We start from the raw sequence: 15,172 nt of genomic DNA, 5'->3' as shown, positions 1-15,172 counted from the left end.
TGTCTGTGTTACACACACATCATGAAATTCAGCTGACATGATTACAAATATCTTGTAGATGACTGCCGGTATGACAATAATTTAGTAAGTGTCATTTTCTTTACAAAAAAGAAAATAATATTAATTTTGTGAAAAAACTATCCACCACTCTTGTAACTAGTAAAAATAAATATTCTCACGATGCACTTCAGTAACAAGAATTCATGCAACATATATTGTATGCAGAGAATATTCTTGTTTCAGTGTCTTTAAAGTTTCTTTTAATATATGATATAATGATGTGTGATCTTCCAACAAATTTCAAATAATGTGGTCATCTGCATAAATTCTATGAAACACAATGACAAACGTATCAAGCAAAATACAATTACAAAACAAAACAAGCACTTCCAGTATGCGAAATTACATTCATATTACACATAAAGAAACTGTGAAAAGTTACAAAAATATTTGAAAATATGACGTTTTTCCACAGATATACTGAAGACACTACATTAATCTACAGACTTTACACAAAAACTGCAATAACCTACATAAGAAAAATCCAAGAGTGACCTGCCAAACTAAAACAAAGGCTAATTCACATTACCAAATAACGACACAAGTAATCTGACATACTGTTCAACTTTCTGAATGTGTACCATGCTTCAAATGTACAACAAACACTAAACAGATGATACAGATACAACTGGAGTCACTTTAGCTACACATTCAGACACTTAATTTAAAAATGCAGGAAAGGGAAAATGGGTTTGAATGAAATACACACTTCATACAAGGCCTGAGAATCCAGAAGGCTGGAGGCAGGCTGCAAGAAACATAAGATTTAAAAGAAACAATGTTTTCATACTCCACAGCAGCAAGAAAATGTGTAAGTGAATGGTTATTTAATGAGCATGAATAGCAAAAGTAAAGTTGTGACAGTGACAATATTTTCTCAAGACTATTTCTGTGGCCTGTTTTCAAAAATGTGTGTCACTACTGGGTGTTTGCTACATGTGACGACAAATAAAACTTATATTTCAGTTACTGAAATGCAATACACTGGAAGAGTAGACTGGTTACAACTGTAGCATCTAAATATATGGTTTGCACTGCAATCCCTGTCCACATTTGCTCCTTTTCACTCACCAAAATACATTGTAACCAAGTCTGGCTCAGAAGTTATGAGATCTCCTCACAACTCATTCAAAAAACTGTGCACTCCATGCTATGTTTAACTACTAGATGTTGTCTTTGCCATCACAAAACTGCTCATAAATTTTCTGTATGTGCTGACTTTTCAAATTCTTAGTTTAAAGCTAATAGAGAAATGTGATGAGAAAAAGGGCATGTTGCTGAAGACATTGCACATGATCATGATTCAGAGTTAACACCATCTGATGGACTGAAAACTTTCGAAGTAAACTACTCACCAAAAAGAAGAATTGTTATGTTGTTGATAGGCACACACAAGAAGAGAGCAAACTTGCTACTTTTGGAGCAATCCATTTTTGAGCTAGAGGTCAAGCGCGCACGCACACACATACACACACACACACACACACACACACACACACACACACACCACACACACACCCCCCTAAGCCCCTACGTGGTGCCGGCTAGATGTAAATGTTCGTCCAGTCAGTGCACCGATATAAATCTCGATACAATTATTGAGCATTTGCAATTTCACATACACTAAATAAACACAGAAGAAATGTCTATTTCAAAGGCAGTGACAGTATGAAAGCACATACAAAAACTTCACTGGCTTTGAGATGTTCAGGTTTCCTCACTAGCCAAATGAGAGAGGAAGTGTTGGCAAAAATTGACTTTACAATGGTCAGGCAACAAATTCCTTGAGTACTTTCAATGCAGATCCAGCAGGAGGGAGGAAGAGGGTAATTCAATGCTGATATATTATCAACAGACGGAACTTAAAAGTTAGAAGTGGTACAGGGAGTAAATAGTGTTTGAAACAAGGGCAGCGCAGGGCATACTGGGAACAGGAGTGCAGTACGAGAAAAAAATGGAGGATAGAGGCAAATAGTGTGGCTGTGATAACTCTGCCACACTGACTAATTTAATTTTCATTATTATATGCATAAAGTAGGCAACAGTTATCCACACTGTACATTTCACTGCAGGAGATCTGCCTCTTCTACAGCGCAGAGGCTACAGTTGAGCACTTGTCACAGATCCTGCAATCTGGCTGGGATGATTGCAGCCCTTTTAGGAGAATGTTTGCCTTCATAACCCCCGTTCCTACCCACACAGAACAGGATTATACACAAAAAATTATTTCATTATATTTTCTAACTATAATGTTGATACCAATTGACTACTAACCATCATAAGGAAAATGGCTACATGTGGCCAATCACATGCAATCATAACTAATATCTAATTGTGCACTGCAATGCAGCTATGCCATACATAGACCATGATGGAATCATACCTCCATGGATGCAATGTATAACTCATGAGAGGTTTCTAAGGATTTGTTTTTGAAGATATGACATTTTAATGGAGAGTATTACTTTGTGTTTTCAGATTGCATCTAATGCCATAATAAATAGTAAAAAAAATGTATGCTCAACATTTTGCAATTCTTTACCTAGCAGTAATCATTATCTTGCTGTGCAGCCATCCTAAATTATCAAATTTATTTAATCCACTGCAATAACAGTTCAACATGAAGTGAGGAAGGAGACTGCCTGATTTAATGGACTTTTACATTAAATAAATTTCCCTTGTGCAGGCTGTCATGATATCTAGCTGGGTAAACAACAAATGTGAGTTGTAATTGTCATCTCATGAGGTAGTCTGCCATACAGGAAATGTTAAATGTGACCATCTAGTTGGCTGGTGAGGTATTACTGAAAAGCCAAGGGCAAAATCAATGAAAACAGAAAGTGAAACCAGAAATTGAAAAACACGAGAGTTTGAGTAAAAGGTAAACAAATGGCAGTTAGACAAGTTTTTGCAGGCCAAAATGTGGAAACAATGACCATTAAAGATAATTAATGTAAGATAAACATATTTTAAAGACTGGAAATCATAAATAATCGCTTTCATCTCACAGACTGCTTAAACAATACAGAAATGTAACTACATAATCAGCCTGTTACTACAGATCGATAGTCACCAAATCTATAGCTGTTATTGAAAAAATTGTACTGCTAGGTATTATATTTTTCACTGTAATGCAAGTAAAATGGTTAACTGTGATGTTTTAATGAAAATATTCCATGGAAGAATGATTTTTTCTTTCTTTTTCCATTTTTCTTCATTTTCATTGCTGTGTCTATCTTGCATCTGCATATATTTCCTCTTCTTACCTGCACGATTAATTTTAGCTAGTGCACAATTTAGATGCAGCTAGCGTCTACTGCATACACCTTTCAAAAGTTCCAAGGCACATATAAGCAATGAGAGCTGCTTTCCAACATTGTTTCTCTCTTATACTGGATTTAATTAAGGCACTGATCAAAGCTTAAAAATTAGCCATTACAAGTCGTGCACTGTCTCAGCTACAATGAATGACAAATTAAAAAATATTATGAGGTACTAATAACCAGATTTTAGGAACTTTAAATGAGAAGTTCTGGTATACACAATGATACTGTATGTTCTAGTGAAAACTGTTCCATATTTCCACCTTGCCTGTTTGATGTCAGAAGAGGTCGCTCCGCTTACAGTTGCAATAGTGGGAATGCACGTTGTTTCTTATTCACCTACACTAAGCATTCATAATGATTGTTTCAACTTAAAATCTCACCAAATGGGAAATCCATTCTGTATATGGTTTTCAGTGACAAAACAAACTCAAAACTATTGACATTCATCATAAAATTAAACATGTATAGAATGCATAATTAGTGAAGGTGTCATCTAGATAGCATCGACAATGACATAATGACAGCAGAAGTCGCCATCCACCTGTTTTTGTATGACAGTGCTTTGTCACACTATGCTAAACAGACACGAGAATTGTAGTCAGTTGCAAATATTTCTAAACATCCTCCTTACAGTGCAGACATGACTCCGAGTGTTTTCCACATTTTCACGAATATGAAAAAGTAGCTTGGCTCCCAAACCTTTGACTGCAATGACTGCAGCAGAATCTTATGGAGAGGGAATTTGACAACTCATAAAGAGAGATGATAAATGCTTGAATTTGAATGGTGATCATACAAACAAAGTAATAGGGAGGCATCGTTTCTAATTTTACACATGAATTTACCTTGCCAATTCCAGTATTTTATTTACAGCAAAACAGAGGTGAGTTTCCAACAGCATTCATACGAAACATTCATTTCCTAATTTGAAAGAAATACCCACAAGTAATTCATTCTACATAATGATGTCCTGCAGAAGATAATTGTACACTGTTCACCAGCATATGTAAACAATGAGAAAATATTTTAACAGATCATGTGCTATTTTTATTTAAGTGTGATTGTACTGCAACAGTTCAAAGTAATTAAAATTAAATTTGTAATTTATTGTTACAAAAATAATTTCAAAATTTTCATTATGTAAATCACATCTGTTAACAGCACACTTCATTATATTTATGACATTAAATTTCAGGTCCTGCTACCATATTTCTAGTAAATCAACTGAATAGAAGGAAGGGAGCTTCAGAGGTGTTATGACCATAAAACCTGGATTACTGACCAGTGGTTCATGTAGTATTAATTTGTAAAGTTTTCTTTGCATTATTCCTTGTCAAAGGACGTGGAAAACAACAAAGCAAGGGGTGCAGTCTAAGATACTTTGACAAACTGTGAAGCATTGTGAAGGTTCTTTAATGGTTTAAGCAGTCATGTCATGGGTTTCAGTGGGCTCAATAGCCTGACTGAATGGAGAAGCAACTATTAAGTGTTAAGATAGCATTTTTTATTATTAAGATGTTAACTCTTTGTCATAAGCATTGTTTCTAGGACATAATAGTTTCTTCCAATGTGATAATGTTCCCATAAACATGGCTGAAAATCCCCATAATTTGTTTGATCATTATAAGACAAAATAACTTGTATTTCCTGTGATATCTGAACATTATTTGGCAATTGTAGTTTATATGGAAAGCCAATTAAGAACCTATTACAGTCAAAGAAATTAGAATAGTTTCTCTATGAGAAACAGTATAAAGTCCTATTAACCATCTTTTAGGATTTGTATATAATTAAAACTCCATGGTAATTCTTGCTGCTTTGGATGCAAAATGTATATTATTTGGTCCAGTAAGTGTAAAGGCAAAAACTTGAATCATAGATTATCTCAGTCTGGTCAGGATGTAATGTTAAGGGAGGGAGAAATATTGAAGAAAAGAAACAGCAAGAGTGAACCCAAAGCCATGTACAAAGTAGAGAACCAGATTGATGGGTTGAAAAAAAAAATGTTAAAAACATGGTAAACAACAAGAAGACAATGTACAACAATAAGCTAAATTCAAGCAAACTATGTACAGCACAATAAAACTGACTGAAGATGATCATAATCAAAATAATGACCCAATTGTATGGTAACAAGACACAATCATATGACGGAAGTTAAAATAATTACTAAACGCAAAGTTTGCAGAAGAGGAGAGACGTCAAATAAACAGGTAATTTAAAATCTGACTGAAGTGGGTTCCAGCAATGCAACATGTTAGTGTACATAACTCTCACCTGTACAGATATAGCACATGTGAAAGAGCTCTTAAAAAGGTGGAAATAAATCGTGAATGCAATATTCCAACAACAAACTCTGGTACACAGTTCTGTTGTAGCTTTCCCATTTTCCTTGAATACAAAAGATAGAGAAATAATATAAGCCCAAAGGATGCAAACATCAGGTAATCAAAAGAAAGTATAGATGCCCAAAGCCTCGAGGACACATGGAGGATGAGAGGGTGAGAGACAGACTGTTACACTGTCTAGTCAAGTTAATGTGACCCTCTGTCAAAAGCCTGAATAACCATCTTTTGCAGCACATACTGCTACAAGACATGCAACAAGAGACTCAATGAGGTTCTGGAAGGTATCGACAAGTATGTGGAGCCATGCTGACTCCAGCTGTGCTGAGTTTCTCAGTTGAGGATCTATGGCACAAGCAGCCTGATTGAAGTGGTCCCACTGATTCTCAATTGGGTTTAAATCCGCGGAGTTTGGTACTCATGCCGGCACTCTTAGAACCAAGCACATAAGCTGTAAGCTGTGTGACATGTCACATTGGTTTGCTGGTAAATGCCACAGCGCCAAGGAGAAACAAATTGCATGTAGGTGTGGACATAGTGCCCACAGATAGACGCATACATTTGTTGATCCATAGTGCCTTTCAGAATAACATGATCACCCAGGGAATTCCAAGGAAACACTCCCCAGACCATAACCCTCCTTCCTACAGCCTGGGCCCCTTCAAAGATTGTTGCAGGGCATTTGCATTCAGTTGCTTCACACCACACACAGCACCAGCCATCAGTCTGATGGAGCATAACATGTGACTCATATGAAAAGACCATCTGCCACCATTCAGTGGATTTCCAGCCATGGTATTGGCATGCAAATTCCAGATTTCATTGGCGATGAACATCAGTCAGCATGGGTGCATGAACCAGATGCCTCCTGAGGAGGCCCATATGCAGCAACATTTGTTGAACAGTTGTTGAGAAGTACTTTTGGTAGCCTGTTAGTTCATTTTCACAGTTAGTTGCTCAACAGTTGCACATCTACATATTATGACCGCCTGCTTATTAGATTGTTTGTCCGTCTTTGGAATGAAATACATCACTGAGTCTGCATATCAGGGATCTGACAGTTTGTTAGCAGGTTTGTGGAGGTATGTGGCATTAGATGTCTATACACAGATCCTGTAACAAATAACAGGCCGCTGATTTGCATACGCAGTGATGGCACCCGATAGCAACCCAGATATGTTCCATAGGATTTACATCAGACGAATTTGGTCATGGAGACGTAAAAGTAAGGTCACTATAATGCTCCTAAAACCAGTGTAGCACGTACATGGCTCCGAGCCATGTACATTTATACTGCTGAAAGATGACATCGCCTTCAGGGAAGAAACCAAGCATGAAGCGATGCATGTAGTTCACAGCTGTCAGGGTGTCTTCGATCACTACCACAGGTCCCACACAAGCACAGGAGAATGTCTGCCATTGCATAATACTGCTTGCTGTCCATGGCACACTGCATGTTTCGAGCTGCCATTCACCTCGATGATAGTATTTGTAGAGATGGTCATCAACCTACTGTAGCAAAAATGCATTTCACCTGAAGAGCCAGCACATTTCCACTGATTGATGGTTGAATCCCCATGGTCCTGTGCCCACTGCAATTGTAACTGACAATGTTGTTGGGTCAACATATGAACACCTAGGGTGGTCTGCTGCAGAGCTCCATGTTCAACAATGTACAATGAACAGTGTGCTCTGAAACACTTGTGCTTGCACCAGCATTGTGCTCTTTTAGCAGAGATGCCACAGATCACCATGTTCCTACTTTCCAGGGCAGACAAACTTCCAAACCCCACATTCTGTGAAGAGTCATAGATATCCAACCATTTAGTGCTTAGATGTAGTTTCGCTTTCCTTCTACCTCATCCACAGATGCTCACGACAGTGGCATGTGGATATTCGACCAGCTTTGCCAGTTTTGAGATACTCGTTCACAGTATCTGCATAATAATAATCTGTCCTTTGTCAAAAATGCTTAACTTAATGGATTGCCACATTTGTGGCCCATATCTTCGCTAGGGTGATACCCTGTCTGTGTCAGCTTCGCTTACATACTTCTGTTACTGCATCACGTGCCTGCAGTGCCACCAGGTATATCCAACGTTGCAGTGGGCAGTAGTCATAATGTTCTGGCTTATCAGTGTTATTGCCCATACACATCTCCACAGCTATCACTCACTCGTGTCATCTATGACCCACGGTGCATCACAGTTGCCTTGGCACTGATTTTTTGATAGCACCATTTTGCCATGGACAGTATACTTTAACCACAGCAGCACACAGTTTACAAACTTAGCCATCTCAGAAATACTTCCAACCTTGGCCTGAAAGGCAATGATCCTGCCCTTTCGGATGTCAGATAAATCGATCTCTTTCCACATTATGACAACAACTGCACTGTTTACCTAACCCGCCAACACACTTTATATACCATCCACTGCTATTACTGCCACCTGCTATCTGTGATTAGTTATTCCACATTGACATCGAGCACTGGCTGTGATCGCCCCAGCAGTGGTCACATTAATGTGACTGGAGAATGTATAATCCACACACACATGGATGTCCTCACACATTTTCTTGCACTGATGTACCGATTTTTTAACTCCTTGCCCAGTTATGGGACAGTGTTTACTTAAGCGGCTCCAGAAAGGCTCAAAATCATGAAAAGTTCAATTTTTACTTTTTTGCGTTTTCTGAATCTGCAGACTATTACCTTTTAATAGATATATAATTTATTCAATTCCGAAGACTACAACTATTTTTAAATTTTTTTTGAAATGTGTTCTACATGGGCGTGACCCACTGTGGCGCTGTTAAGCTGCTGTCAAATGGTGTTATTATTAACGTCCGTGTTCATCAGGTACATTTTAGTGATGTGAGATAAAGTATGTGTTGTGGCTAACCTGTGATGGTTCAATATATATCGCTGGTGTGATTGTCGATTGTTTCATGTTTATTTACTCTGTCGTTATCTCGAAAATATTCGTAATTAATTCTGTTTCTTGAGTCTCTGTTTTGTTGAAGTATAATAATGAGTAAAAGTAAAGTTATTAGAAATCCTCTGAAGGCTTTTAAGAAAAGGAGAAATGTTGGAAAGCCAAAGGTATGTGTTATTACTGTAAACAATAAAGACGATGAAAATCCCCAACATAGCTTGTGTCCCAAAGAAGAAGACAGTTGGTGTAAATATAATAAAGGATTGCTAACTGGTGAAGTGTACACTCATAAGCATAGTCTGCCTCATGCAATAATGGAGGTGATAAAACCTATTTTCAGAGACTTAGCAGCACCTGAACTGTTGAAAAAGTGTATTCACGGAAAAACTCAAAACCCCAATGACAGTGTAAATAGTGTTATATGGTCGAGAATCCCCAAGACTGTATTTGTTGGAATAGAAACACTTCACTTTGTTGTGTATGATGCTGTTGCGACTTTCAATGATGGCAACATTGTAAGGTGCAAGGTATTTAGAAATATGGGAATGAAGATAGGTTCTAACATGGTACAAGCGATGCTTGCTTCAGACAAGGAACGCCTTCGGGCTGCAGACAGGACTGTAAAGAGTCTAGAAATACAAGCAAGAGTAAACAGGAGGAGGAACAAGAGGAAGCTGGAGGAGGAGTTTGCAGAGGATGAAGATAATCCATCCTATGGACCTGGAATGCACTAAAAAGTTAATCCAATCTTTGTCGCTCGATTCCCAAAACTTTTATTTTCTCATACTAATTACATGTTTTCTAAGGATCTTCCAAACATATTTGTTTCAAACTTTCAGTAAATGTTACACAGTACCTTCTGCATAATTTAACACACCCTTTTTCCAAAAAACTGTATATTTTTGAATATATAAATAAAAAATTGCAAAAAAATGTTGTGAATTTTCATTACAATTGAAAAAAAATCATCTTTAATAACTGAACTAAAATTTTGTAAAATTCCTGTGTTAAGTTGTAGCCCATATTCCAATAAATAATCTGTAAAAAGTTCAACTTCCTACCTCAAATACTTTGTGAGGAAAGATGTAATTTATAAGCGTTATTTTAACATTGCAAGTATAGGGCGTTCCGGAGCCCCTTAATGAGTAATTAAATGAACATAAATGTAAATAAGATGTTTGCAAGTGTGCTATGACATGTGTAATTGTAATAATATGTGGAAACAAATAGCCTGATAGTGGAAGAAAAATCCTGTCAGACCAGAAAAACTACCAAGTTTGCCCACAAATAAAATAATTTGTCATGTTTGGCATGATGTAAGCATCAATTCTTCCTGATAGTGGAAGAAAAATCCTGACTGTCAGACCAGAAAAACTACCAAGTTTGCCCACAAATAAAATAATTTGTCATGTTTGGCATGATGTAAGCATCAATTGTAATAAAAATTGAAGATATTTCAATTACAATGTAACTAATAGTCATATCAACAAAATTGGGAAAAAGTTTTTGTATGTCCATCCTCCTGACTGGAGGTTTGAGACTTCAGTCATTCACTTACATAATATAATGGAACCCCTACAGCCGTCCTTACAGGTAGTCTATGAAAACCAGTTCACAGACTTTGGCCTCTGATGAACTGTGTATAAAATTGGAGTTGGCCCCCTCAGCATCTGTTAAGGCCTGAAGATGTGCATTGAAACTGGTGGCCATACAATAAGTAACATCATAAGGATGGCTGCAGGTGTTCCATTTTATCACATATTGGGAAAAAGATAGATTGCCACTTACTGTAAAGATGACCCCCTTCAGCTGCATACAGGCACAATTAAAAGAATGTTACAAATAAGAGCTTTAAGTCAAAACCTTTTTCAGGAAAGAAAGCACATACAAACAAGCACACCTCATCAGCACATGACCATTACCAGAGGCAACTCCAACTGGATTCCAGATGGAGATGCCCAGGGTAGCGGTATGTGTGTAGGAGGTGTGTTTGCTTGTGTGAATGTATGTGCGTCTTCTTTCTTGAAGAAGACTTCGGCCGAAAGATATAATGTGTAACATTCTTTTCATTCAGCCTGTCTGAAACTCAACAGGTCATATTTACGGTGAGTAGCAACCTATCCCTTTCCTAATAATGTGATATTCCAAACTGAGTTTCCATTATTTAATCATTATACCATTTAAGATGATTTCATGCCAAATGATATATTTCACTTTGCACTATTGTGTGATCTGTGCATTCTACATAGTTGAAAATTATTGCTACATTAGGAACTGAAGCTCGATCTCTGTTCCCTACTAGATGAGCTATCCAAGGGAGCTCCATGGATAGATATAGCTTCAGCTTTACAGGGACTCCTCTAAAATCTCTCTTCTATAACAGTGTACAGTGATTCATCTGCCAAATAAGTCCAGTCTTCCAGTACACCTCTACTACTTTTCTATGCTCAATGGAAGTTCTACTGATACTGGAGATTGTAATCCCAAAAAGGAAGGTTTTGGTGAAGAACACAACGAAATCTTGCAACTGGCAAGTAAGTGCTCTGGCTTACACTTTAAAACTGTGTCAGACAGAGCAACCACACAAAATCTCCTACTCTCAATGCTGTAAAATATTTCAAAAAGCATTAAGGGAATCTCAAGAAGGAACTGAAGTCTCAAAAACAGTGATACTGAAACCAGCATCACAACCCCACGCTTCTTTCATTTCAGAAAGGTGACAGGATATTCATTCAAACTCACAGATGTGTTAAGTGAGAAACTGAAGGGAAACGTTTTCCTGAGTGTGCAAATTGACCTTACCAAACATTCTACATGATAGGAATATAACAGAGGGAAACATTCCACGTGGAAAAACTATATCTAAAAAGAAAGATGATGAGACTTACCAAACAAAAGCGCTGGCAGGTCGATAGACACACAAACAACCACCAATATACACACAAAATTCAAGCTTTCGCAACAAACTGTTGCCTCATCAGGAAAGAGGGAAGGAGAGGGAAAGACGAAAGGATGTGGGTTTTAAGGGAGAGGGTAAGGAGTCATTCCAATCCCGGGAGCGGAAAGACTTACCTTAGGGGGAAAAAAGGACAGGTATACACTCGCACACACACACATATCCATCCACACATACAGGCACAAGCTGTATGTGTGGATGGATATGTGTGTGTGTGCGAGTGTATACCTGTCCTTTTTTCCCCCTAAGGTAAGTCTTTCCGCTCCCGGGATTGGAATGACTCCTTACCCTCTCCCTTAAAACCCACATCCTTTCGTCTTTCCCTCTCCTTCCCTCTTTCCTGATGAGGCAACAGTTTGTTGCGAAAGCTTGAATTTTGTGTGTATATTGGTGGTTGTTTGTGTGTCTATCGACCTGCCAGCGCTTTTGTTTGGTAAGTCTCATCATCTTTCTTTTTAGATATAATTCTACATGATAGGGTTGACGCTGCAAAACCCGGATACTGGAGTACAAAGAATTTCCCTGAAGATATTTACAAAACAGAAATCTCTTTTGTTCTTGACAGTCATATCTCATAAACTGCTAACTATATGCACTTTGAACTTCTCTCTGTGCTGAAATGTACAGATAATGGATGGAACTGAAGTACCAGCAAAAAATATATACCTCATTCTAAGATGAGGAAACACACACTACATTTTTATGTTACAATAATGTTTGACTTGCTGTACATTTGTGCTATCATACCACTCAGCAATAACAAAAATCATCACTTACATATTGTTCTCAAATAATGAAATCTTCAAGCAGATCTTGCCCAGATATTCCAAAATTCAAAAATGAAAATAAAAGAAGACAACTTCTTGGACACTTACAAGTTATTCCTATAAGGAGAAATATATGAAGGCAGAGGTAGCCGGTATGTTCCTTCACCCAGAACTTTAACTATTACTTCATCATCGGTCAGTTCAGCATAAGGCAACTTTCCAAACTCACATATCTCCCAAAGAACAACACCCAAATTCCAAACATTGGCATTTGGTGTCACCTGAAAAAAGAAGTCTGATGAATATACATACAAAGCAAGCTCAAATATGACTAACAAGATTAAAATATCCTGTAATATTTCTGTTAAATGTACAAATGAAATTCTAGTTCTGAAATTGTGTACCTCTTTTGTTTCAATTGTAGTTTCTGTGCAATGTAATGTCTCTGGAGCACACCATCGAATAGGAAGGGCTATGTCTCCAGCACAATAGTAATCGTCCTGTTGAATATAAGAGCAATATACTACATTGTTCCAATAAAAAGAGTACAATCTATACAAGAATACAGTATGTCATGCCAGTTTATTGAAGGTAAGCCACTCACCTTGAAATTCTCAATGCTTGTGCCATAGTCTCCAATTTTGACTGTCAAATCTGATGTGATGAGACAATTCCTGGCCGCTAAGTCCCTTAAAACAAAACAGAAAGGAGGTTTTACATAAATTCATGACTTAATTCATAGTCACTAATAGATAAAATAAGACACACAGAATGCCAGTACTTAGCTAAGCCAATACTTAGCTTCAGATGAGTCAATGCTTAGTACTGCTAATAAAATCATTATAGTAGAATGTAGTAATCTTAGTTTTTACAACTATATGTTCCTTGTTTAGGGAGAAGAGAGTGATCAACACTGAAAAGTTGGAAAAAGGAGGGGGGGGGGGGGGGGGGGGGAAATACATCAGATACAGATTCGTCATAAGACATGTAAGATGCCCAAACGATGTCAATCAGTAAGGGCCATCCATGAGCTCTGGATAATTTGATCAGCGTTAACAACAGTATGGAAAGGACCAATTAAAATTTCACAATCAACATTACAAGCATTTAGTACGGCTGAGGTTTCTGCCACAAAATCAATTTCATGGAAAACTGGAAGAAATGTGCAGAATTGAAAAAGAAACTTCTGTCTTACTTACTTTCACACAGAAGAGAAATTTTATGACTTCACAGGTGGTGACCTATGTTGAATGGCTTGCCAGTTAGTGACAAGGAATGACGTATAACAACTGTTTAAGAAGGTAGATGCAGGAAGAACCTGTTGGGATTTATTTTTGCAATTTCATCAGAAATAGACAAGAATTATTTGCTTTTACGACAGGGCTAAAACAGATGATTCTTCAGTGTGTTCGGTTATTGCCAAGGGAAAAATTCATGTATATTTGGAGTTTTCTGAATATGTAAAATTAAAATCAAACGAGGGTTTGATACCATGGCTGAGCGATTGCTAGTAATTCATTTTTCTCTCCTGCAGTGTTTGAAATTAAATTAAGCCCACATGAATCCATCAGCTTGTGATCGTAGCATTGAGACCATTTAATAGCTCACATTTACATGCAAAAAAGGCAGATCTTGGTGTGAGTACAATTTCAAAAAACTTTTTTGATCTTTTAGCTACAAGGGGCTATTCAAACACATTGCTTTTTTTCTGAACACAGATTGGCCATATCCAGGATTCCAGTACAGCATGTTATTTCCCATACTTTTGGCTATGAAACCCTCTTTTTCAACATAATCTCTGTTCAATGCAATGGCCTTATGCCACCTTACTGGGAGGGCCTGTATGTGTGCACGGCACCACTATATTGTGAACATTTTAGCCAATGTCTTGCTGGATCAATACACCCCCCCCCCCCCCAAATCATCATCCATGTACTGCTTCCCGCAGAGTGCATCGTTCATTGAGACAAAGAGATGGAATTCAGAAGGTGCAGAATCTGGGCTTTAGGGTGAATGAGGAAGGATAGTCCAATGATTCTGTGAGCTCATCTCAGGTGCACTGACTTACTTGTTCAAATGGTTCTGAGCACTATGGGACTTACCATCTGAGGTTATCAGTCCCCTAGAACTTAGAACTACTTAAACCTAACTAACCTACGGACATCAGACACATTCATGCCCAAGGCAGGATCCAAACCTGCAACCGTAGCAGTCGCCCAGTTCTGGACTGAAGCAACTAGAACCGCTCGGCCACAGCGGCCGGTGACTTGTTTGTGATCTTGCAGTGTCATGGAGAAGAAATTTGTTTGCAATTGTTGTGGTGATGATCATGCTGAAGTCATTTCTTCAGTATTACACCTGTGTGTGGCCAGCCAACACATAGGACATTGGATAGGATTGTGTGTCTTTGTTGTGGTGATGACAGATGCCTCGCTCAACGACTCACCACACTTTTGTTCACTGCCAGGTCTCTGGAGACATTCTGTAAGTGCCTATGAATATCCATTATGCTCTGGTTTTCTGCCAAAAGAATCTCAATGACAGCTCTCTGCTTGGAACGCACCTCCATTACAGATGCCATTTTGAAGGCTACGTATATTGCCGCCACCTATCAGAACTTCACAGAATTATAGGGGAGGAAGCAGGGTATATTCCACAATGTCCCACAACAAATTCCATATTTTTTCAACTGACATTGGCTGAGAAAAATGTATCGTCTAAAAGTAGTGATTGGTAAGGTGCACACTATCACACTTTTTCAATACAATATTTGTAAATCAAG

At 37.9% G+C, this 15,172-nt stretch overlaps 1 protein-coding gene across 1 annotated transcript in view; it reads right to left on the bottom strand.

The window, feature by feature from the left end:
• LOC126235055 (uncharacterized) overlaps window positions 1–15,172 on the bottom strand; it is a 671,255-nt gene that overhangs the window by 86,857 nt on the left and 569,226 nt on the right. Inside the window, exons 7-9 of the mRNA XM_049943791.1 lie at window positions 12,995–13,079; window positions 12,795–12,890; window positions 12,499–12,671 (exon numbers count right to left, since the gene is read on the bottom strand). Coding sequence (XP_049799748.1) covers window positions 12,499–12,671; window positions 12,795–12,890; window positions 12,995–13,079 — 354 coding nt within the window. The remainder of the gene's footprint in view (window positions 1–12,498; window positions 12,672–12,794; window positions 12,891–12,994; window positions 13,080–15,172) is intronic.

This window comes from Schistocerca nitens, chromosome 2 (genome assembly GCF_023898315.1).
Source record: "Schistocerca nitens isolate TAMUIC-IGC-003100 chromosome 2, iqSchNite1.1, whole genome shotgun sequence".
Classification (NCBI taxonomy): Eukaryota; Metazoa; Arthropoda; class Insecta; order Orthoptera; family Acrididae; genus Schistocerca; species Schistocerca nitens.
Note: the sequence above shows the minus strand (reverse complement) of the source record. Positions and strands in the feature narration are given on the sequence as shown.